The sequence below is a fragment of the Lepisma saccharinum genome, chromosome 2 (assembly GCF_977018435.1).
Source record: "Lepisma saccharinum chromosome 2, izLepSacc3.1, whole genome shotgun sequence".
NCBI classification, from domain to species: domain Eukaryota; kingdom Metazoa; phylum Arthropoda; class Insecta; order Zygentoma; family Lepismatidae; genus Lepisma; species Lepisma saccharinum.
Genome location: NC_139230.1, coordinates 58948413 through 58973293, shown reverse-complemented (window position 1 = coordinate 58973293; position 24881 = coordinate 58948413). Strand labels below are relative to the sequence as shown.

The window sequence follows — 24881 nt, the reverse complement described above, 5'->3', positions numbered from 1 at the left end:
TTAACTGTTTTACAAATTCCTAGTATAAAGAATTATTAAATAAAATTTAACACTCTTTCTGAATGACTAATTAATTTTTAAAAAAGCTATAAAAGGCAATTAAAATTTTAAGGCTACACATATACATACACACAATGTAATTCTTACCTAGTACAACTACATCTGCAGTTACTTCACAAACTCCTGAGCTGTTCTTCAAAATTAACTTGTATTTTCCACTATCAGATCTTACAGTTCGTCTAACAGTCAATACAGTGTTTCTTTCATATTTATCAATGGTGATCCTTCAGGGAAAAAAGTGCAAAATGTATAGAATGAACTAAAATTTTAAATCTTAATACAAGAACATCAAGTTAAATATAGAACAATAGAAAGTATCCAGTATTTTTATTTTATCTATGAATTTGTCATTATGTAGTGCAACTATAATTGTCACAGAAATAAATAAAAAATGTGTATAATTTTTTCTATTTCAACTTAAAACAAAAATGTACCCCCCCCCCCCCACACACACACACACAGACATCTACCCACATATGCTGAGTCAATGAAACAGTTGGATAAGTTCTGATGAAACCATAATGACAAAAAATAATAATTACACAGCTCTATAAAAATAGATTGCTCACTGTAGTATGTAATGCATAATTCCAAAAACAACTATACAGAATGTACTACATCATAAATGACTATGGTTGTACAGTCACAGACATTTCTAGGTTGTAATGATTCCATTGAAAGTCAATGAGGTTGTTACAACCCTGAAGTGTCCAAAACTGTACGTGTACAGTAGTCAAGTAAATATGAATGAAATATGAATATGAAATAAAATATGATCATTCAAAACACATTCTTTTTTCAACTCATGTGCTAAAATGAAATTGATGATGATGAAGATATTGTGCATTGATGTGATACTTGAAGTTAACTATGTTGTTCACACTAAAAATATGATTAACATACAATCTATCACAACATTACTGTTGAATTACTCAATTCAGAAAATTGCAGGTTGACTGCAATTGATTATTACCTCTCTGCAGAATCTTCTTTAACTTCCTTTGTATCCTTCTCCCACAACACTTCTGGTTCAGGTTCACCACCAAACTTGATGTCATATTTAATAACATGGCCCTTCTTTACCACAATATTGGTAAGACCCTCTCCAATAATGAAAGGTTTAACTGCAATGAAAACAGAACATGACTTACCAAAAAGTATCTAATATTGCTATTCACTAAGAATTGAAACATGCTTCCAAAAGAATAAAAAAATATATATTGATATTTACATAAATTCTTGTATTACTTTCTTTTCTGAACAGGAACATGATGAAGTATGTGAGAAATACCAATAGTTAGGGACCTGAAGTTTTCGTTTTAACGATAACATCAAAAAATTGAGGAAAGCAAAATAAAGTGTTTAAAATGTATTTGGGTAGGTTAAGGAAGCAAGTTTTCGGAGTTTTGGAATCACAAATTACGCCATTTTTCTGAATATTACTGAATTTGCACTTTAAAGCAAAAACGCCATGAAATATGCAATTTAAACTGGACATAACACTTCCTTTGTTAAAAAGAAACTACCTGAAGCCCTATCAGATCTGTTATTTCTAGTCTAGCTGGTGAAAGTTCGATTCAAAAGAGATTGTCATGCTTCATTTATTGCAGTTTGGCGCAAAAATGACTGACAATGCTTTGACCTCATTCTTAAATAGAATTCGCTGCGGGGATCTTCTCAGAAGGGAAGTTTCATAGGAAGGAGAAAATTTTCTGGGAGAAACACTTGTTGTGTTGCGGGAGAAGAAGTTTAGGGGTGTGGGTGTATGTGTGTACATAAAATGGTATTTTGAGGTCAGAGAGGGATTTTTTGGATTGCTAGGAAAATTTCATTGTCAGAATAACTGAGGCTGCATGGTTTGTGCATAGTTTTGCATTTCCTTTTCCTTCTGTGGTGTACTCATCAATAAACTACTAGACGGTGTACTTCACAACATGCCACAGCCAGCAGTAAATGCATTAGTTTTCATCTGAAAGTCGTTATACTTCAGATAGAACTACATTATTTTGTAATCACTGAATTGCAAAATAATACAGGAGCAGGATTTATTGATTAAGCACAATGGAAATATGTTGGAAATACGATTGTGTTCAAAGATTTGGGTGATATACTTCAATAAACATTTCATATTTAGTGGCCGATGAGATCAAATAGTTTTCTAAATGCAATAAGTGCATAAAGATAAGAAAAGTTTGTTTGTTTGAATTGTTGTATTATGTCCACTTTATGCACATCAAGGCTAATCGGGACTGGACCTACAGTTTAAAGTGGGATTCACACCACTGTGTCGTGTGGCTCCACTGGGTATCGAAACCGGAACCGCTTCATAACAAGGTGGTGATGTTACCACTACTCTGTCGAGGAGGTCTGAGAAGTGAAACGAACTGGCAACTTTCTGTCGTCAAAGGCTTTGAAAAGCTTAAAAGAAGGAAAGAAGACAATGAGTACATCGCACTTTGAATTAAAGCCATCATTTCATTTGAGTGAATTAAAAAAATGCTTCTGTTTAGAAATGTGTTTTCTACAGGAAGTGTTGTGTTATGAGTGAATACTGGGAACATTTACTATGCACTGTGCGTGGAAAATCATCAATGTTATTGTAAACTGAAAAGTGAATTTAAGAAAACAATTTTCACAATTACAGTAAAAAATAACACTGAAATTTAGGAATGCCAATGACAACAATTACACATTTGAATTTTCTACCTGTACATGTGTGTCTTTCTTATTGGTATTCACAAATAAAATTAAAAATATAATAAAATACTTAAGTTACTCTCCTACACAAAAAGTATAGGTAATTTTAAAAATTGATAGATTCCATGCTCCGTGAATGAAATCGTAGTTCACACATGTTATAGCTTTATTTCAATTCTGTCGAAATGCACATGTATATTAGCAAAATTAAGTTGTCAAATTCCAAGTTATGATTTGTTGATTTGGTGTTTTAAGTCCACTTTATGCACAGTAAGGCTAATCGGGACTGGACCTACAGTTTAAAGTGGGATCCGAACCACTTGTGGCTCCAACGGGTATCGAACCCAGGATCTCTTGATTGCAAGGCGACGACGCTACCACTGCGCCATCGAGGAGGCCCACCAAGTTATGAATTTCTCCTCATGTTGCAGTACTAAGTGGATATTTTGCTTTTGTTGCAGTACTTGAAATGAAAATTTGGGGTGTGTCAGCACTTGGATACAGGCAAATAGGGTTACCAGATCACTGTAAGGGAAATATAGGACATGCTGTCCCAAAATGTATGACATGAAGTCAAAATGTAGGACACAAAACATTCTCAATAAATAATACGTATTTCTATAGAACACGTTAAAAGTAATTTGAAAATGACACTTTTCAGTTTAAAAGAATGAATTCTCAATGAATTTTTAAATGCAAAATTTTAAAACTTGCAATCATACTAAACAATGCACCTCCTACTACATGATTTAATTGGTACTTCGCAGAGGAGCCAATTTTTCTCAAAATGTCAGGTTTAGTCAAAATATATTTATGTTAGAGTGGACAATAAAGCTTTTGAAATTATAGGGACTAGTACCAAACATTTTACAGACTTTATAAAAAAAATCATTTTTCTTATGAGTCTGTTGTACTGATGGTAACAAAAGTACTCTCTCAACATTTGCATTATGACCTATAATTGGGAAACAAATATTGAGCAATTACCAGTGGTTCCAGAGTTTCATCTTGAGTAGTTTTCAGTTCAATTGAAGAGCCCGGTGCAAGAACCAGACAGCTCCACCTTTTGGTCAAAATTGTTTTCTTGCTGTAATCTATCATGAAAAAAATGCTCTATCTGCTGGTGCAAGAATCAGACAGCTCCACAGATTTGTTGCGTTGTAGGAATGGAAAAGAAGTTGTCTCGCATGTGTTAAGTATTTCTGCCAGCGCATGATCCCAGACAGCTCCTGGAGCAGTCTGGTTCTTGCAGCGGCTATAGTTAAGTGTTCGGCAACTCGGCGCAGTTCCTATCGAGACCGCACACTTCAATATGTATGTTACTGTTGCTTCTAGCTATTGTACATGAATGCCCCTTACTTTTTCGATATTCCACTATTTTATTCAGTTTTTCGTGTCTCCTGAAAGCTTTTATAATTTGGAGCTGTCTGGTTCTTGCACCGCGATCTTCAATTACAGAATTTCTACCAAAATAACAAATCCAGAATTCTTGACTTTTCTGGACTTTTTTTTGCATTTTTCTTAACGTTTATTTAATCGACCCCGACTTAGGTAAAGTTGGATATTTGCAATTAAGAAAATAAATATTTATTTAATGAAAAATCCCTACCAAAGGGCCAGTTAAGATGAAAACTGAAGCTGTATTTAAGAAGAGAATTAAACCTGCTTTATCTATTAATGCATCCTGGACTTCGTTTGGCAGACTAGGAAGGCTCTGGTGTCTAGACTCAAAGCCAGTATAATCTTATGTGGGGCTTGTGTCGATTGTCTCTATATGTTTGTGACTGTCCCTTCATCCATCTTATCTTACCACCATTCATCCTCATCTTCGCGATTAGCCAAAGGGGCAGAAAAGTGAAGTAAAATAAACTAAATCAACCAATCAGTCATTGTGATAGCAAAAATTCTTGACCACAAGAATAATTTATTGCCTTTTTATTGACTTCTTGAGCTACGTCTTGATTCCTTTGCTTTTTCTTGACTTCCATGACTTTCTTGACTTGCAAGCACCCTGAATAACTTTGTTCTCCATATCCCTGTTTTACAATCAAAATATTGAATCCGTATAAACCCTAAGGCAAAAAATTCCACTCAGGCATTGAACAGTGACAGCAGCCGTAAGTGGTCCCAAAAATTTGTTCATTAATTGCTTCCGTTTTCCCATTTGTTTTCTAGCAGGACAAACATGTGTTTTCTTTTTAGGCAATGACTGAATATCTATGTTCTTCTCAAAGGTTCACATAATCACTTTTTGTAGATGCAAAATAATCGAACACAGTTACTTTTAGTGGTTTTTATTTTATATTATCTGCGACGTTTCGTCCTGGTTTCCCAGAACTTTTTCAAGCTACACCAAGATACATATACGACAGATGATGAATGACTCAATCAAAATAAATTTAACTATTGAGTTTGGAAGTGCAGTAATTGACTTGTAACTTGCATGATTTTTCTTGTTAAATATTTTCCTAATTAATATTATGTGATGCTCAAAATTTAGGACATTTATGATATTTCTCAAATTCCTCCCGGACATAAGGCTAAAATGTAGGACATGTCCGGGGAAAACCGGACGTCTGGTAACCCTAACCTGTACCTATGTGCCTGTTTTATTGATATTCACAAATAAAATTATAAATATAATAAAATACTTAAGTTACACAAAAAGTATAGGTATTTTTTAAAAATTGATAGATTCCATGCTCCGTGAATGAAATTGTAGTTCACACATGTTATACCTTTATTTCAATTCAGTCCAAATGGACATGTATATTAGCAAAATGAAGTTGTCAAATTCCAAGTAATGAATTTCTCCTCATGTTGCAGTTCTACGTGGATATTTTGCTTTTGTTGCAGTAATTGAAATGAAAATTTGGGGTGTGTCAACACTTGGATACAGGAAACTTGAACTTGTTATGAAAAACAAGGGGACAATTAAGCAAACAAAAAAGCATATTTTACCTAATAAACATTACAGAATGGATGAATTAAATGAAAATTGTGGCTGTCAGCACTTAAGCTATTTGCACCGTCACATTATACACTGCCAAGCCCCTTAACATAACAAAATCAAAATTTATCTCTGAGAACTAAAATCTCCTTACCTAGGTTATAAAATGAGGTTGTAAAGGGGCACTCAGCACATATAAGAACAAAATACAGCATAATACACAGCCATACAGAGGATTATTGTATTAAGTTTTATATTTGTATGTTTATACTATTCTTCTATTATGTTTTATATTTGTACTGATGACAACATCTATTGCATTATTTTGATGCTTAATGATGAATAAACATATTGATATTGATCATACTGACCGTAGGTCCAGAAGCCAGGGCCTCTTTGGCCTGCACAAATGCTGTTTACCAGGGAAGTGGCACTTCAGTACCCTCAGAGGAGGTCACCCCTACACACCTAAGTGAATATTTAAGTTCATTCTAATCCAAGTAGACTTAATTAAAAATATTATTAATAAATGTGTCTCGACTCCGATGTATTCTTATCAGGAATGAAATAGCCACTCTTCAACTTAGTTTTCACTTATCAGAACAATGTTTTGGCATTTTTCATTTAGGCATGTGATTTACACAGTTTCATTATGTGCAACGTCTATAGACTACTTAAAAAATAATACTTCCACAACCACCCTTGCAAAATTCTAGCTTCCATCCTACACCAGCACATTTGGATCTCCCTCATTTTCTTCCTTATGCTCATTTAAGGAAATTGTCTTTAAGTTCCATCTTATTATGTGATGAAATTTAGAGGACCCCCTTGATTTTTATACAATAAGATTAAATAAAGAAAGCTCCTATTATACCAATGTCGATAAAATTTAATGTGCATATATAGTGAATAATATTCAAATTCATAAATTATTCAGCTTACCAAAGCGATCCTTGGCTATAATAGGTTTGGTGACATCACTTGGTTCACCTGGACCAGCCTTATTGATTGCTCTAATTCTGAATTCATACTGGGTTCCTTCTTTCAAACCATCAATAGCTGCAGATGTTACATCACCAACTTCCTTGCCTGTTACCCATTCTTTGCCAAACTTCTCCTGTAAAGTAATTGTTAAAAAATCAATACATGTACAGAACTTAAAAACAAGAGATGGGCCACATATGGAAATTTTATTGATAAAGAATTACAGTAAAATCTGACAGCAATGACTGGTGTTAACCCCATGTACACAATAGCAAACATTCAGTGTATGATTTGAAATAGATATTCACTAGGGATGTGAGAAAGATGTGATGAAGCCAAATTCCAATGTAAGAATATCAGCAGAAAGTGGTATACCAGAACTGGTATCAGAATAGATAATATTCTGGTATTTACAGGTACGATGATTCCACTATTAAATTTCTTACTTTCAAAATTTTGATCACAGACGACCTATTGATTTAACTTTGGCAAGTTTCATGCAGTAGAATGTTGTACGGAAGGAAAACGTCAAGATTTTTAGAAGCTAGATTTTCTTGTAATGATTTCAAATCTCACAGATACAAAGTTAATCCCTGTGAAATATACAAGAGTCTAGTTCTGTAAAAAAGGAACAAGGGGAGCAAATTATAAATTTTACATAAAATGTTAATGCCTGTTGTGAACATACCTTATATTCAATTACATAACCAGTAATAGGGGATCCACCATCATTTTCTGGCTTGTTCCACTTCAGATCAGCGTGATTCTTATCCCAGTCAACAACTTCTACATTAGTTGGCTTGCCGGGTTCATCTGCAAAGAAATACACAATTCAGTAAACAAACACACTTTAAGTTAATTAAAGGATCAGTGGTATACAAACAATGTTAGGAATGAATCTATTAAGTACTAATCAACTACTGATATATATTTTAATGAAACCGTTAACTAATATTTTACTGATTCAGTAAAAACTGGCAAACATTCCATGAAGAACCTGAATGATTCATTTACCTCCTTAATTAATAAATGCAAGCAGCTGACTAAAATGTACTTTTCCTTAGGAAAAGAAACGGCATATTTATAAATTGAATTTACAAAACCAAGAAACATGGATTACTATTCACATTTGGGAAATAAGAGACACGGTAGTAGATAAATACAGAGAAAACTAGTACTCTCTGTATTTATGGATTACTATGTTTGTTATCATATTGTATGCATAAAAACAACAAAACAATGGTAGAACTGGGTATTAAATTATAGATTATTTCTATTTCTAAAAATTAGTAATTTTACTAATAACTAACTAACTCTCTAGCCTTCTTAAACTCGAATATTTATGGCTGCAGCAACACAAGCCTTCCATCTGTTCTTATCCTGGGTAACATCAATCCAATATTTTCCATCCATACTGATATATTTTAGGTCCATCTCAATACTATCCCTTCCATCTTAATCTTGGCCATCCTACAGGTCTCTTACCATCAGGTCTCCCAACAAGAATCCTGTAAACTCTTTTTCTTCTCACATTCATGCCACTTGGCCTGCCCACCTAAGTGTTCTTGATTTAATTTTTTCTAATAATATCTGAACAGGAATACAAAGTGTGAAGTTCTAAATTATTTAATCATCTCCACACACCTGTCCCCTCATCCCTTTTAGGTCCAAATATTTTCTTAAGGATTTTATTTTCAAATACTCTTAATTTACGTTCCTTTACTAATAAACTACTATTTTAATACACCTGTATCAGGTGATACCACTAAAGTACTGATTAATTTGATTAATAGGAATTGAACAGTAAAGAACACAGACACATTTGTATGGACAATATTAAACAATAAAGTTGAGAATTTTAAAATGATGTGCAAAAAACTTACCCCAAGGATCTTTGGCTATGACAGATTTGTTGAACATGGTTGCTTCAGAAGCTCCAAATTTGTTTACTGCTTTTATCCGGAATTTATATTCCTTCTTGTGAACCAAATCCTCGCATTTGAAAGTTGTTGGTTGATTGGCTGGTGATTCTGCTACGCTGTGCCAACCACCTGTAACACAATTTATTAGTAGATTGATTACTTGACTAGTACAACACAGTAAAAGTTAATGGTTTCAAAAAATAAAAACAAATAATAATAACAAACAATATCATGCTCTATGTTCAGATATTACACAGTTGTAAATATTCTTCCCCAAACTGACAAAAAAATGAGTAGGTATTATAAATAATTAGGTGGCAATAAATGTTGTTGCACTGTGGAAGAAGAACCAAAATTGAGCCAATAGAGAATGAGAATAAACTGAATGACAATCCAGGAGAATCTAGATGAAAAGATTATGTGAGTGAGTTGCCATTTTAAGGCAAAGAGTGTAGGTACGTATTTATTTCAATATAGTCAGAATTGGCACTGTTACTTCAAAAAAGCAGAACATAGGACAAGAGAGTATGAATTTCTCCCCATATTGCAAGTAGAAGCAATTTTCTTTATGTTGATTATTAAGCTAGATACAATCTGTAAAAAAATATGATGAACAATTATTTGTAGACTCCCATGTATTCCTTGTGGACAAACATTTTCAACGTCAAGTTACGACTAATCAAATGGAAGTTTCAACTTTTCCTAGCTTAAACACAATCTTCAACCCATCCTGTTCCCACTGAAATGTTTTTCTACATTATTGGAAGTTTGATATTCCCAAGAAAACAAGTAAAACAATACTCCCATAAGCGTAATGCTACATTTTCTCCACCTCCTACAATCCTCCAGTGCACAAACCTCTCTCTCCCCAGCTTAAAGCGAGGAAAGGGCAGTGGAGGAGGAGCAGTTTCAGGTTCTTGCAACAGGCTGGATGTGGAAACTGTTCCTCATGCTCTTAATACACTGACATAATTTACATAGTATATTCAGTTTGAAGTCATATGTGAATAATCAATTCAGTTATGTCATGTCTTTCCTTTTTACAGTAAGACATTTGAAGACAAGCTCACAGTTTTTAATTTCTCCTCCCTCCCCCCTTGAATAACACTACTATCACAGGATTCCAATATGGTCTGGCAAAGATGAATGGGACAAATAGCATATCTCACATTGCTTCCAAGTTAGAGTGGGATGGAAATGCTGATTCCTCTTGAGACAATTGAAATGTAAATACGAGGGTTATTTTTTAAGTAAGGTCCATTTTGCAATAAAAACGAAGTAAGTTAATGTTTTTAAAAAAAACATCTATTTTCTGAATTTACATACACTTCTCTATTTGCTACATAATTTCCTTGCCAGTTTAAACATTTATCGTAACGAACTACGAGTTTTTTGGATACCCTTCTCATAGAACTCTGCCACCTGTGAGATAGCCAGTTACTCACTGTCGTTTTACTTCTTCATCAGTGTCTAAATGCTTGCCGTCCAGGAAGGTCTTCAGATGGCAGAAGAGGTGGTAGTTGCTAGGTGCAAGGTCTGGATTGTATGCAGATGATGATCAAGTACCTTCCAGCCTAAAGATTCGATCAGATCATCATCTGCATACAATCCAGACCTTGCACCTAGCAACTACCACCTCTTCTGCCATCTGAAGACCTTCCTGGACGGCAAGTGTTTAGACACTGATGAAGAAGTGAAAATGACCATGGTTAACTGGCTATCTCACAGGCGGCAGAGTTCTAGGAGGAGGGTATCCAAAAACTCGTAGTTCATTACGATAAATGTTTAAACCGGCAAGGAAATTATGTAGCAAATAGAGAAGTGTATGTAAATTCAGAAAATATTTTTTTAAAAAAAAAAACATTTACTTACTTCGCTTTATTGCAAAACGGACCTTACTTAAAAAATAACCCTCATACATTGATATTGGTACACTGTGACAGCCTTGATTTTCTGGTGATGCCATGGTATCTCTACTGCAGTTAGGGTGGTTATTTGCATAACCTTAATTTCTTAGACTGGTGGAAGTTAGGTGATGTCATAGTTCTGTTTTTTAAAAAAAAAACTCAAATAAAATTTCTGAAAATGAAGGAAGTATTTATTGGACTTCATTTATAATGTATGTGTTTTCTTTAAATAGAAACTTTGTAAATATCAAGGAGTGCCTGGTTCGAGACCAGAAACAATTAGTATAAAAGCAAGGTTTTCATTTTCCATCCAGAGCCAAAGGGATCTCGGTAGCAATGTGGCAGCAAATATATCTTGGATATTAGATAGGACATAACTTTGATATGAGGAACTGGTAATGCAGAGCAGGTAGGAAGAAATCAAATTAGCTTCTTCCTGCAGATAGGAGAATTTCACTTTAATGAAAATGCAATGTTAAGCTAGACTTCCAGCACTTACAATTGAAGTTTCTCTTACTCGATACAGGGCCTCCCCGATGGCATAGTGGTTACATCATTGCCTTGTAATCAAGGGGTCCTAGGTTTGATAACCAGTGGAGGCACATGTCACAGTGGTTCGGATCCCACTTTAAACTGTAGGTCCAGTCCTAATCAGCCTTTCTGTGCATAAAGTTGACTTAAAACAATAATTCAAGCATTCTTACTCAATATGACACTGCATATAAATCTTAACTTTGGTTATTTGATGAAAATATACTGAAATGCAACTTTGGATGCATTGTGTTCTAATCAAATACAATTTAATAACTGTTCATCATAACTTAACCCAGTTAAATTCAACGTTTTTCTGAAAATAATTGATATTTTTAATTGTTTCCACATTATACTAAAATAGTAAATAAGGATATTCTTAAGTGTAATTGGTCTTTCATTCCTTTTATTCAGTATCTTATCTTAATTTATTACTCTTCCTGGGGTGGTTTCATAGTCACTCTAATTACTCTACTGACAAAAGCAATAAACATTTTTAATCTGTCCAAAGGACACCCAGGAAGGAGAAACTTGGGAACACAAATACAGAAAATGTTCAACCACAAAAAATTTCACATTTAAATAGTTGGTATATGATCCTAATTTATCTGTTTAATAATATCTCATGACTAAATACTATAAGTAGCTAAATTTTCCTCTTATATTTTTACACTTGCACATATTTACCTCCTCATACATAATTATACACATATACAGCATTGAGGAAATGCTAAAATGTAGCAAGAACTATGAGAAAGAGAGTAAAAGAAGAAAAGCTTCAAATTTCTATGTATGCAAGATTTGCAATTGAAACACAACAGTATTTTTACATTATCTCTTACATTTAATTTTTAATAAAACTACACAAACCTTTGACACTTAAATCTTGACGTTCAATAATATAATGTACAAGAGGAGATCCTCCATCATCTTTAGGTGGCTTCCAATGCACAATGCAAGAACTTTGATACACGTCTGTGACATCCACATCTGCAGGTGGAGATGGAACATCTGGAAAAATGAAAACACAGATGAGCTACAATTGAACATGATGGAAACAAATAACATTTACGATATGCATAAAATAAAAATGAACAGTAAGTATACTATGAAAATAAATATTTTTTGTATGACACATATGGCAATGTAAAATCAGGGTGGCTACAAACAAGCAGAAATGAAATTCCCTGACTTTTCCAGGTTTTCCAGGACAAAATTTACATTTTTCCCTGACAATTACAAACTAAACTAAATCCATGTTTTTGCAAATGGAAATAATAAACTCATACAGATCCACGTATGGTTTTGCTAAGTACCAATATTATCTTCTATGAAATTGACTTCATTTCTCTATTCTCTATGATTTGAATTCAAACTGCAAAATAGTGAATTTGGAAAATTATTACAATTCACAAGCTAAAGAAGGATTATGGAATTTTGTCATACGCAGTAAGTTTAAAATGAAATACTTGATTATTTTTAAAGTTACGACTAAATGAGATAAGGGTGAAGAGTGATTGATTAAGAAATACAATTTGTAATTTATCAGTCTCCTTATACATTCTCGGTATTATATGTTGATATTTCCACTGAGGTTTGGAACCCTCTGCTTGCAAGAACCATGAGTGCGGACTCATTTTTCAATGCATAAAGCTTCTCTGTAAAGCAAACAACTTAACTCTTGCATATAACTGAAACAATTGAATTGTAAAAAAGAAAGTGTCATATTTCCTTACATTATCAATGGGATTTCTGCTTCAGTACAGTATATCCAAGTGAAGTACTGTGAAACTGACAACATGCAGTTATACCATTATTGCTGTCGAAAAGGGTATGTAGGTATTAGAAATTTAACGCAAGGAATTTATAGAATTGCATTGTATATGTACCTGATTTAGCTAACCACACATTAAAACAGGAACACATTGTTAATAACAGCTTCTGAAAGTTCATATACGAGGGGCATCCTGAAAAAAGCTCCAATGGCGCCTATGCGCAGCACTAGTGGTCGAAGAGCGACACACACACATGCAGGCAGGAAGAAGTGGCATGTAGCTGTAATCTGGTACAGTTGCAATGCAGCCGTTTTAGGACAGTTCTAGGTTAAAGATTGCAGCTCTCATACAGTCTCCCACCGACTGTGATGTAGCCTACATTACACGCTCAGAATTTGGCACAGAGCCACCAGCAATCGTGTGAGGTGTGCAGACCAGACATCGTGAGTGATAGTATGGTCAGACGATGGTGCAGACAATTCACGGAAGTGACTGGTAGTCGAATGTGCACAACCCCATACAGCTGAGTACACACGGGTCCTTTGCATCACTTCAGCTGAGAGATCTTGGACCAATCCCTGTTAGCCCTGGCCTTGAAAGAAGGCCTACAGACTTTCATCTCTTTGTTTAACTGAAGAGGTTTCTGGCAGGGCAAGGATTTGACAGCTACACTGCGGTAGAGATAGTTCCAGTCTTTGCTGTCAGACACATATACCATGGGCATACAAAATTTAGTGCCATGCTATGACAAATGCCAGAACAACGGTGGTGATTATGCCGAAAATTAGGATAGGACTCACTGTTACTAATGCAATAAATAACAACTGGCTATTCTTGTTTTATTTATGCCTAATCGGTAGGGACCTTGATATTTTGTTATTTTTTTTTTAAATTGGTGTATTTTCTTATTTTTTATTTTTTACTATACGGTGTTATTTTTCCCAGAATTCACATTTTCATTTTAGTGCATTTACTGGCAAATATCTGCAATTATACCTTCATGGTGTTTTCAAACTACTGTTTCAAATTGTAAGTCACATGGCTTACGCCTCTTCGTGAGAGTTTGATATATTGAAGGTAATTTTGGGAAAGTTATTTTCCATACCCCTTTTTTAATTTTAAGGTAAGGATTTTAGATAATGGAATTTTCTCCGTATATACTGAAGGGTGCATAATGACCATAAGTGGCGACGCACCCAAAAAATGTAAGTCAATCAATCTCACGTGACAGATACCTATATATTATGGAACCAAAAATTGGCATTATCTTTTTTGACTTGTTAGTGTTACGTTTCCCAAAATTCGCGATTTTGTTTTAGAAAATTTATCTGCCAAATATACCAAAACGTAATACTCCATTCTGCTTTTAAACTATTATTTTAAATTGTAGGTCACATGGTCTACGTATTTTCGTGACAGTTTGATATGTTGGAACAGATTTTTGAGGAAGTAAAGTGTTCCCCTGCACTTTTCCATGAAGGTTTATAGTAGGGGTGTGGAGTTAGGACCCCACACTTTCTTGATCACGGCTAAAGGTAGGGGGTGATGTGATCAGCACCACGCTTCTGGCTCCTTTATACCTCAAAGTTTCCTCAAGGTACCAGGTTCATATGATGCTGGGTGGACGCCGGATCAGTTTGAGTAGGTGAAAAATATCCCGGTTCTCCCCACAGGGGATCGACACTGGGTCTCTCGCATAGTAGTCAGACGCCCTAACGACTGAGCTCCATTATTACTCGCTTGACAAATGTCGAATGTGCGCACTTAGCTTGGTAATTCAAAACATATCTCGTGCGACAAATACGAAGGTGCGGCTCCCGTGTGACGGTAGATAGCCACTCGATCTTCTGTTAGAACCCTGCCACTTTGCTCTGTGATGCAAATGGTTTTGATAGAAGTTGAAAAAATCGTGGGAAATACATGATTTAATGTGGCTGTCGGAATTATATCATGTACGATGTACGTATAACTCTATAGTTTACTCTTGAGTAAAATGTTGGAAGACTTGCATGTTCTATGTACACAAACATGGCCTAGAAAAGTCAAGATGTTGGATTTCATGGAATATTTCGTTGTTTTAGGACATTTTTTAAAAAAAATCGCTAGAAACACCAACAATTCGCATTATTTCGATATTTAAAATGGGCGAAAAATGTGCCCAGACATCACTGCATATTCCTAAACATAACTTCGCAGCAATTAGCAATTTTCACGGTTTTCGCGATTGCGAAAAATCAATGTCCCTACTAATTGAAATTACTGTCTGGCCACCCCTCGTATAAATCAGTAGATGGGAAGTGAAAATTTAGTAGAGCTGGCAGAGAAAAGTCAATTCTTGAGAAAGCGATTTGCTTTTATGATTGAATGATTCGAGTACATATGATATTAAAATATTGACGTATTTATTATTAGTATTTTATTTCATAATATTGGACATTAACTTCACTCAGTGAGAGATTTAAGACCATCTCTCACGAGATTAAACAGACAGGACAGAGAGTGGCGTTAATTTCATTGCAATACTAGTGTTGCAGTAAATTTGAGATTGGGAGCATGCACTTGCCAATTTTTATAACGTTCACCAATGCAGTTTATGTTTCACTTTTTCGTGATAGTATTCAATATACTGTATATCCCATTTGGTTGGATTCTTCTTGATATCTAAGAATAGTGCAATGTCATTGTAAAGGTATGTTAACTTGTGCGAAACCAGTAATGCATCAGAATGATGAAACAAAACCTTCGTAAGCACTGCTACATTAAATAAGGTGAAGTGAGCCAGAAGAGTAATGAAATTCCAGCAGCATATTTGCAGTATAAAGCTCTTCTTGTTTATGCATGTGATTTTTGTTGGATGTTGCAGTCCATGCAATTTCTGTCCCATGTTGTAGTGAGATACTTTGTCGGATAACGATATTCGACAAAAAAAAATCGTATGTGTCAATGGAACTTATTTGTCTCCATGTTCCTTCAGTTTGCCCAACAATATGCCTTACTACGACGTCAGACAACTATCGGACGTCGCCACCCGCTCTTATCCCCTCCATCTGTTGACAAGTCCCCTTACTACTCCCATACGGACAAGAAAAAATGATAACTCAGTGCATTTTCCACGTAATATTTAGAGGCTTTACCTTTACTCCCCGATGATACCATATGGTATCATGGTGCTGATTACGAAATGAATGTGCTTTTTGGACCTTCATACTTTTATGTTTGGGTGGAAACTCTGACACACGTCTGGAGCAAACCTGGGAAATTCATATTGATGACTAACATCCCCCCCTCCCCCCCCTCTCTGCAACATATCCATGCCACATTTCCGAACAGAGTTTCACATTTTGGCGCATTTTTCAACTTGTATGGCACCCAGGAATATGAAACATGTTTCGATCTCTTTTGAAACGTCCATTCTTTGAAGAGAATACTAAGAATTGCGCTTTCTCCCCAAAATAGTGGGATAAGAGGGGGCAAACTACAGATTTTTGTTGTTGTTTTTTCATTGAAATTCGGTGGTCGCGCCCCCAAACCCCCCCCCCCCCTTCCTCGGTTCGGCGTTCTGAATTGTACACGGTTGCATGCTATGATGTTTTAGCTGCAAAAGATAACTTATCCGAAGTAGAGTGCTCCCATAGTACCCGAGTTATAACAATTTTCCTCTAAAAATGCAAATTACCTACTTTTCGTAAAAACAAAAATCACATTCTGGCTTATTATTCAACTTGTATGGCACCCAAGAACATGAAACATGTTACGTTCTCTTGATAAATGTCCATTCTTTGAAAATAATACTAAAATTCGCGCCCTCTCACCAAAATAGTGGGAGAAGAGGGAGCAAACTACAGATGTTCATGTTTTTTCCCATTGAAATTCGGGGGTCGCGCCCCCCAAACCCCCCTTCCTCGGTTCGGCATTCTGAATTATACACGGTTGCATGCTTTGATGTTCTAGCTGAAAAACAAAACTTATCAGAAATAGATTGCTCCTATAGTGCCCGAGTTATAACAATTTTCCTCCAAAAATGCAAATTACCTATTTCTCGTTAAAAAAAAATCACATTTTGGTTAATTATTCAACTTGTATGGCACCCAAGAACATGAAACATGTTTCATTCTCTTCAGAAATATCCATTCTTTGAAAAGAATACTAAAGTTCGCGGCTTCTCCCCAAAATAGTGGGAGAAGAAGGGGCAAACTCCAGAGTTTTGTTTTTTCCCATTGAAATTCGGGGGTCGTGCCCCCAAACCCCCTTTCCTAGGTTCGGCGTTCTGAATTGTACATGGTTGCATGCGCTGATGGTTTAGCTGCAAAACAAAATTTATCCGAAGTAGATTGCTCACATAGTGCCAGAGTTATAACAATTTTCCTCCAAAGAGTGTTCGAATTTGAGGTGTCAAAATAAATAAAAATAAAAAAGTCAATGAAGAGGAAATTCCCTGACATTTCCCTGACTTTCTTTGACACCTCAAATTCCCTGACTTTTCCCGGTTTTCCAGGTTTTCCAGGTCTGTCGCCACCCTGAAAATGCAAAGAGAAAATAGAAATGCGTGAAAAGGCTTAATATTCCAGCAATACAGGATCTTTGCACATTAACTACATTATAACTTTGTTTCTAATATGACAAAATTTTTCAAAAATGTAATGTCATGTGGGATTGCCTGGAAATTTTTCATAAAATTTGTTAGTGATGACAAAGTATGTGAGCATGTTGAAGCAGGCAACATGAAAAGTGCTATTTTAGTGTAAACAAAAGAAGTTTAAATAATATCTGTAGATCCATGTAACATAGTTTTGACAACATATCATTCACATGAAAAATTAGAAAAAATAAAATCATATGAAGAGATGTAATTCCAATATTTGGAATTTTCAACTATTGTTGTCATTAATTAATTTATAGATTATTCTGTACTTCAGCTTCATTCGATGAACATGGGGAAGAAAACAAGAAACACACAAATAAGAACGTATGTACACCAATTTGCCTTTATAAAAATAATGAGTTCCATGACATCAGGAGGAACTGCGCCATTTTTATTAATCACAGTCGTTGCTGTCTACCAAGGGTTAATTATGCAATCAGAACAAAATCTACTTACCTTGCATGTTAATTTTTATATTCTTAACAGCTTCACCTCTTCCATTGGAAATTTTTAATTGGTAAGCACCACTCAAAGCTCGAGCAGGCTTTTTAAATTTGAATGTTGCTCTATCCTCTTGAACTATTATTTCAACTTCTTTCAGTGGCAAAGCCTTTCCATCCTTTACTAACTTGGCTTCCACTGGTGTCACTTTTGTTCCACCAACTGTAAAGAAATAGCATTCACATAAATATTGTTAAAAATAAATAATTTAATATAAATTACCAGAAAAATTACTGCCAAAATGATCAAAATTTAAATTTAATTTTTTGAGTACAATGTTTTCACACTTTCTGATATTATAGACTATGTTTCCAATTCTAATACAATGGTTACAAATCTTCTGCATACACTCTTTCCTGTAATGTAATGCAATTTGCTACAGTTTTTTCTTGCACATAAAAAAATAAAACAAATGCCCATGAAGTACATTATTTCTGTTAAGAACATGTAACTATACCTGTGTATGGAACTTCAAAATATATTGGTTTACTGCATGGTCCTTCAACATCTCCGTCAAAGTTTATGACAGGTATTTCTTCTCCTTTCTTTACAGTTATTTTTGCAGCAGAAGTTAGCTTTCCTGACTCGCACATAAATTCACCTTCATCTGATACGTCAGCATTATGAATGATCAGCTGGTGTTTACCTCCTCCTAGATTTTTAATTTCAATTCTGAAATAAATAAAATGCATTATTTTGTACAAGAGATTGCCCAATTAACATGCTTGAAATTATATGTTTCAATTTAAAATGTACAGTCAGTACATAAAAAAAGAAAAGAACATTCTTAATCTGTACTCTTATACACATACAACTAAATTACAATGAATACAGACCAAATAGTGAAGAAAAAAATAACATTGAGTTGATTTGAACTCATTTGTATTAGCCCAGATATTTTGCATCTTACCAGGTACTACATGCTTTATGTGTGTGGGAAAGGGAGGTGTGGGTGTTTTAATACGCATCACAATGATCACCCTGATGAAAATTTTGAAACCATTGCAGGCAGAAAATCGTTGCTAAACATGTTCTGTGTTCTATGCTTTGAAAGAAAAAAGAAAACCACAATAAGAAATGAAGTTCCGAATATGGTCCTTGTTAGTTTAGAGAGAGTTGAGTTTTTGTTTTAAGTCCACTTTATGCACAGAGGGCTAAACGGGATTGGACCTACAATTTAAAGTAGGATCTGAACCACCATGTGCCCCACACCGGGTATCGAACCCAGGACCCTTGTTTACAAGATTGTAACATTACCACTGCAGAATTGGGGAGGCTAGTGTAGACACACTTTGCATGATTACCTGTAAATACACATCACATCACAGTGACTGACCTGGTTCATCATTTCACCTTATAGTATGTTCCTACTTTGGCTAAGCCATTACCGATAAATGAGCATTAGTATCAGTCGATACCAGTGGTATCAGCATCATGAAGTATTGGTTGGACTTTATTTAACAATACTGGCTGAAACTCTCCTGGCATTTTGGTCTTTTGTGGGGTCTGCAAGAATGGCACGTGGCACTTTCGCAGAGTCTAATTATCCTGAAGATAATGCAAAATATGACCATTAATTTTGCACTTATATTGCAATTACATAACAGGTATTTAATATTCCATGAAAATCTTCAATATTTTGAAGCAAAAGTCTGGTAAATTGATTGTTATAATTGCAATGGAATATTCACCCAGTGGAAATCGGTAGAGTATCTGCATCGGTATGGGTTATCAGTTCACAGTAGTATCGGCTCAGCCCTAGTACTTACATTATTTTATGCTGCATATTTTTTACTGCTGGGTTAACATGTTTGAAGTGTATAAGTGAACAGAAGAAAAGGATTTAAGAAAAATGACTTGGGATGTTCACTTTTAAGCCAGCACCAATGTAGTGATTTTTCTCTTTTTATGCCTTGCTCTTTCGTCACCTGAGCACATGGAATGCTGGGCTCATGATCTCCCCCTGTATGGTCTCTGGTTTAAGTCCATGGGCATTCCTTCGTGAGCATTCCCATCACCCCCTTCATCCTCAAGGTAGCCATAGGCAGTCCCTGTTCATACTCTTCTAACATTGTACTCTACCCCTAAAACAGTGAATTAATTTCAGGCACTCAGCTGTAATGTGCCTCTTTTATTTTCTAGGGCAATCAATTTGTTACATGTTACTTCTTACTTATTTTCTTAAATACCAAAAATTTTATCATCATCTCAGAATAAATGGAAAACATTAAAAATGTGTTGAATTTATACGAGGGTGATTCAAATGAAAACCTCATTTATTTATTATGAGGCAAATGGGAAATACAGAAAAATTATAGTCCCCATGATGTGCAATGCATGTATTCCAGCACTTCGGAATTGCATGGATACCTCGTGAGAAGAATTATTTTGGTTGTGACTATAGCCACTCATGCAGTGTGTTTTCCCATCTTTATCGCTTCGGAAATGCTTGCCTCCCATCGCCTGTTTGAGCCATCCGAACACATGAAAGTCACTGGGGGCGAGGTCTGGTAAATAAGGTGGGTATGTGAGACATACAAATTTCATATCCTGGATTGTTGCAACCGTTATACAGGCAGTATACGGTCTGGCATTGTCATGCAGTAACAATACACCTGAAATCAGAAGTTCTCGTCGTTTACTCTTCATTGAGAGGCGAAGGTGCTTTTGGAGCAGATCTGCATAAGAAGTACTGGTCACTGTTACTCCCTTTTCCATGTAATGTTAAAAAATTACCCCATTTGCATCCCAGAAGAGAGTGAGCATGACTTTCTGCTGATGGTCGGGTGCGGAATTTTTTTTTGTTTTGGCGAGGATCTATGGTGCCATTCCTTGCTCGATCTTTTTGTTTCAGGTTGGTGATAGTGCACCCAGGTTTCATCTCTTGTAACAATTGTTTCCAGAAATCCATCACCTTCAACCTGGAAACAATACAAAAGTTCCTCACAGCCCATCCCCCCCAAATCATGTCATGTGTCCCCCCAAATCGTAATCCCCACAAAGTATTTAATTACGAAAGAGTGCCAACCGAAAGTAACTTTTTCTTAGCTTTACTGAACATTATACTTTATATGCCCCTCCTCCCTAAACAGGGGTGCCCATCACTCAAGATCACCCCTAAAATCGCTCATCATAATCCCCCAAAATAGTTTGGATGAACACGTAATAATTGATGTCTATTTGAGTGAAATACCATGTTAAACTGTCCATATTTTCTAATTGTTCCATTTTCGAAAAAAAATTAAAGTTAGCACATTGATTGGTTAAATGTAGTAAATTAAATTATGTAAATATACATATAAATAGTGTTTATGAGTGGGTTTATAAAACTCACAATTTCAGAATTTAACACAAATTGTTACACAACTTAAGATAAAGACAGAAAATTCAACTTTGGCAAACAAAATAACATGCTCCAGATGTATGACCGATTCAATTATTATTTCACGAAACATTACAGAACCCTAGCTAGAAATTCTTAAGTTCAGGGCGATAATATAATACGGTTCCTCTTTCAAAGAACTTACCCCCTCCCATTTTCTTGGGGGTAATTATAATTATTTTAGTAACCCATAACAATAATTACATGGATTTTATCTTCAGTGCAAATTTAACTTGTTAACGTAAAAATTTTCAGTGTCACAAAGTTAGAAATGTGGATTTGAATTTGATATATTTTGTTCCAAATGATGCACCTGCATTAAATTAAGCAGTTACCAACACTAAACATTCTATTTTAAGAAATGATGTTATTAATGAATATTGAGAATATCGATATGTCTTGTATTGCAGATATAGTATAAAACTTCACATTCACCTCAGCAAAGCACCAAACATGCATTTTTGGAATACATAATTGCGAGCGAAGCGCAAGCCAAAAAATTTTTACATCCATTTCTTTGCAGGCTTTAAAGAATATTAATTTAATGGGGTGTCAATACTTTCTTAGAATCCCGAGATATTTAGTCTTTTCCAGCTTCTCTTTTAGTACGTTCGGGGTCGAAAATGTGTGGATACCATATCACTAAATACAGTCTCCAAAATTTAATGTTCGAACTCTCTGCACTACAGAAATCCCTTGACAATCTAAGATTTAACACTTTATCAAGAGCTTTCTATCTCCCCTTTTAAATTTAATACTCAGTCCTACCACCAAAATTTCCATGCCAATTTTGGACTTACTGTTGATATTGAAGAGTAAATATTGCCTCCTACAAAAAATTAATTCTCAGTCTCCACACCAGAATTTCCGCAACAAATTAAGACGATAGTAATACACAAGAATTGGATACCCCCTCAATTTGATACTCAATTGCCCTCTACCTAAAATAACCCCATAATCTAAGACGTACAGTTGGCTACTGTCCCCCTCAAGGTTTAATTCAGAATCCTCCCTCCTAGAACCCTCATGTCAATTAAGGCCTAGTATGTAAGAGTTGGATATTTCTACTCTCCCCTCTTCGATAAGACCCTTACACTTTCTTTTCTTCAACTAATGGATTAAATATGGTGTGTTTAAGGTGTAAAAGTTTTACATATATTTTGGAAAAATATATAAATGTTGAATCATATATTATTTGAAGGGAAAAAATCCCCCCCAAAAATCTTGATGGCGCAACCTGCACCATAATTCCCCCCACCTCCTGTGGGCACCCCTGCCTCACAGGCATGGACATGATTGTCTCCCAATTCAGCAGTCAACTGACGTGGCACCCATCTCACCGACACTTTATTGAATCGCAGCACATCATGGACAACATTTTGTCCTAAACCAACACTAATATCCAAAATGGTAGCGGCTATTCCCTTCACAGTAATGCGAGTTTTTCTTCACAAGCTCTTCCACTGAGGCGATATATTCATTCGTCACTACATGGTGTGCCTGGCCTAGTCGCGGGGCATCCTCCACAGAAGTTACACTGCTTTTAAACTTTCTACACCACTCATTCACTTGCTGCAGGGGCACACACAAATCACCGTACTGTGCTTTCATCCTGCAATGAATTTAAAGTGGTTTAACATCTTCACTACTCAGAAAACGCATCACAGATCACTCCTCTAACACGGTGCATGTCGACAATGGGGCAGCCATCTTTCCACTGACGCTGCTTCATTCTTCAGTGTTGCAGCATTATGTTGCCACCTGTTGGTAATTCTTTCAACCACAAGGACAACTCATGCCAACTTACAAATCAATTGTACAACTTTTCAGAATTTTATTGCACTTTTAAGGTTTTCATTTGAATCACCCTCATAATTAGTATTATGCAGTGCTTTTTTTTCTGGTGGTACGCAACAGGACGCTGTACTGGCACCTTTTTATAGGTGATCATTTATAATCATACCACAATAATTTGAGAAGTACTTATGATGAACGCAATGACAAACCAACTTGAAGAGTACCAGAACATTTCTAACCAGAAAAAAAAAAAGCACTGGTAATATGTATATTCAACTGTAAGGGAAGTTGATATTGTCAGTTGTCAGTTGACACTAGATCCATACTTTGCTATGTACTGCCACATAAATTACAACATTAACAAATGTGAAATGAATGTGTAACAGTATATAATCAGGCACAATAGAATCAATTTTGTGTGTGATGCATTTAATTGAAGCTTCAGTTCTTAACAAAACTACTTGGAAAAGTGGAAATTTTCGATGAAAAGTAACATAATTCAAGTTCAGTAACAACAATACGAGAAAGGAATATAACAAGATGTGGAGAATTAAATTAGCTTTCACTCCAGGTCATATAAGTACATAAAATATCAAATCCTTCATATATAAATAATCAAATGAATCACTGTTGCTCCATCTGAAATTGTAATGTTATGTACTTCTAAGGAAATACAATTTGTGATGTAAGTCATATTGTGAATCGATAACCTTTTACAAAGATGCTGGGAGAGTACAAAATTATCTCCAAAGTAGCAGAAAATAAAATATTTACCTTTCAGACTCCTTAACTGGCTCACCATTGAAATACCAAACTGCTGGAGCTGTTTGATCTTGAAGTTCAATATCTAGCACTAATTTGTCTCTTTCAATTACTGTTGTGTCCTTAAGTTTCTTGTTGAATCTATTTTGATCTGTAAATTAGAACAATAAAAAGAAATAGTTAAAAAAAACTTATAAAAAATATTTTCAATGTATGAACATATTTAAACTTCACCAATTCAAATCCATTATTCAACTACAGTGGAACCTCGATTTTATATTTCACTGGGAACAGAGCTCAAAACACCTAAAATGCAGGTAAAAGGTAAAGGTAAAGTGATCCCCTGTGCTATGCACCATGCCATGAAGGTGTATAGGGGGTGTGGGGTTAGGGCACCACACTTTCTTGATCACGACCGAAGGTGGGGTGATGTGATCAGCACCATGCTCCTGGCCACCTTTACCCCCCAGAGTTTCCTCCAGGTACCCACTTTATAAGACGCTGGGTGGGTGCCGGAGCCACTTGAACAGGTGGAAAAAATCCAGGTTCTACCCACTGGGGATCGAACCTGGGTCTCTCGCATGGTAGTCAGATGCCCTAAAAACTGAGCTACCATGGCTAAAATGCAGGAAAATGTAAAATCGAGGAAAATTTTATAACATTTTCCTATCTTGGGACTATCCATATCAAATGTATAACATGAAAAAATGTAATATCCGGGAATGTAAAATCCGGGTTCCACTGTAGTAGGTTTGCAATAATAAACATAATGACATAAACCCAAACCCACCAGAATGATGGTAATCAATTCCACTAATTTATGTTGATTAAGTACTTGGATTTCATGATGAGTTTTGCACAACAATGTTGTCATACATTTTACATACACAGATGGAATTTAGATAGGTGGTAGATTATCATTTGAATAATTTTATTATCTAATGACATTGACTCAATTTCTTAATTTTCAT

At 35.3% G+C, this 24881-nt stretch overlaps 1 protein-coding gene across 16 annotated transcripts in view; it reads right to left on the bottom strand.

Moving 5' to 3' along the window:
- bt (projectin protein bent) overlaps positions 1-24881 on the bottom strand; it is a 486238-nt gene that overhangs the window by 194034 nt on the left and 267323 nt on the right. For all 16 annotated transcript variants that reach the window (XM_083117398.1, XM_083117403.1, XM_083117397.1 and 13 more), the window contains 9 exons: positions 23923-24061; positions 18427-18641; positions 17925-18131; positions 11922-12062; positions 8575-8742; positions 7380-7504; positions 6650-6824; positions 1034-1184; positions 148-284 (listed from right to left, as the gene is read on the bottom strand). In XM_083117398.1, the coding sequence (XP_082973524.1) occupies positions 148-284; positions 1034-1184; positions 6650-6824; positions 7380-7504; positions 8575-8742; positions 11922-12062; positions 17925-18131; positions 18427-18641; positions 23923-24061 (1458 nt within the window). The remainder of the gene's footprint in view (positions 1-147; positions 285-1033; positions 1185-6649; positions 6825-7379; positions 7505-8574; positions 8743-11921; positions 12063-17924; positions 18132-18426; positions 18642-23922; positions 24062-24881) is intronic.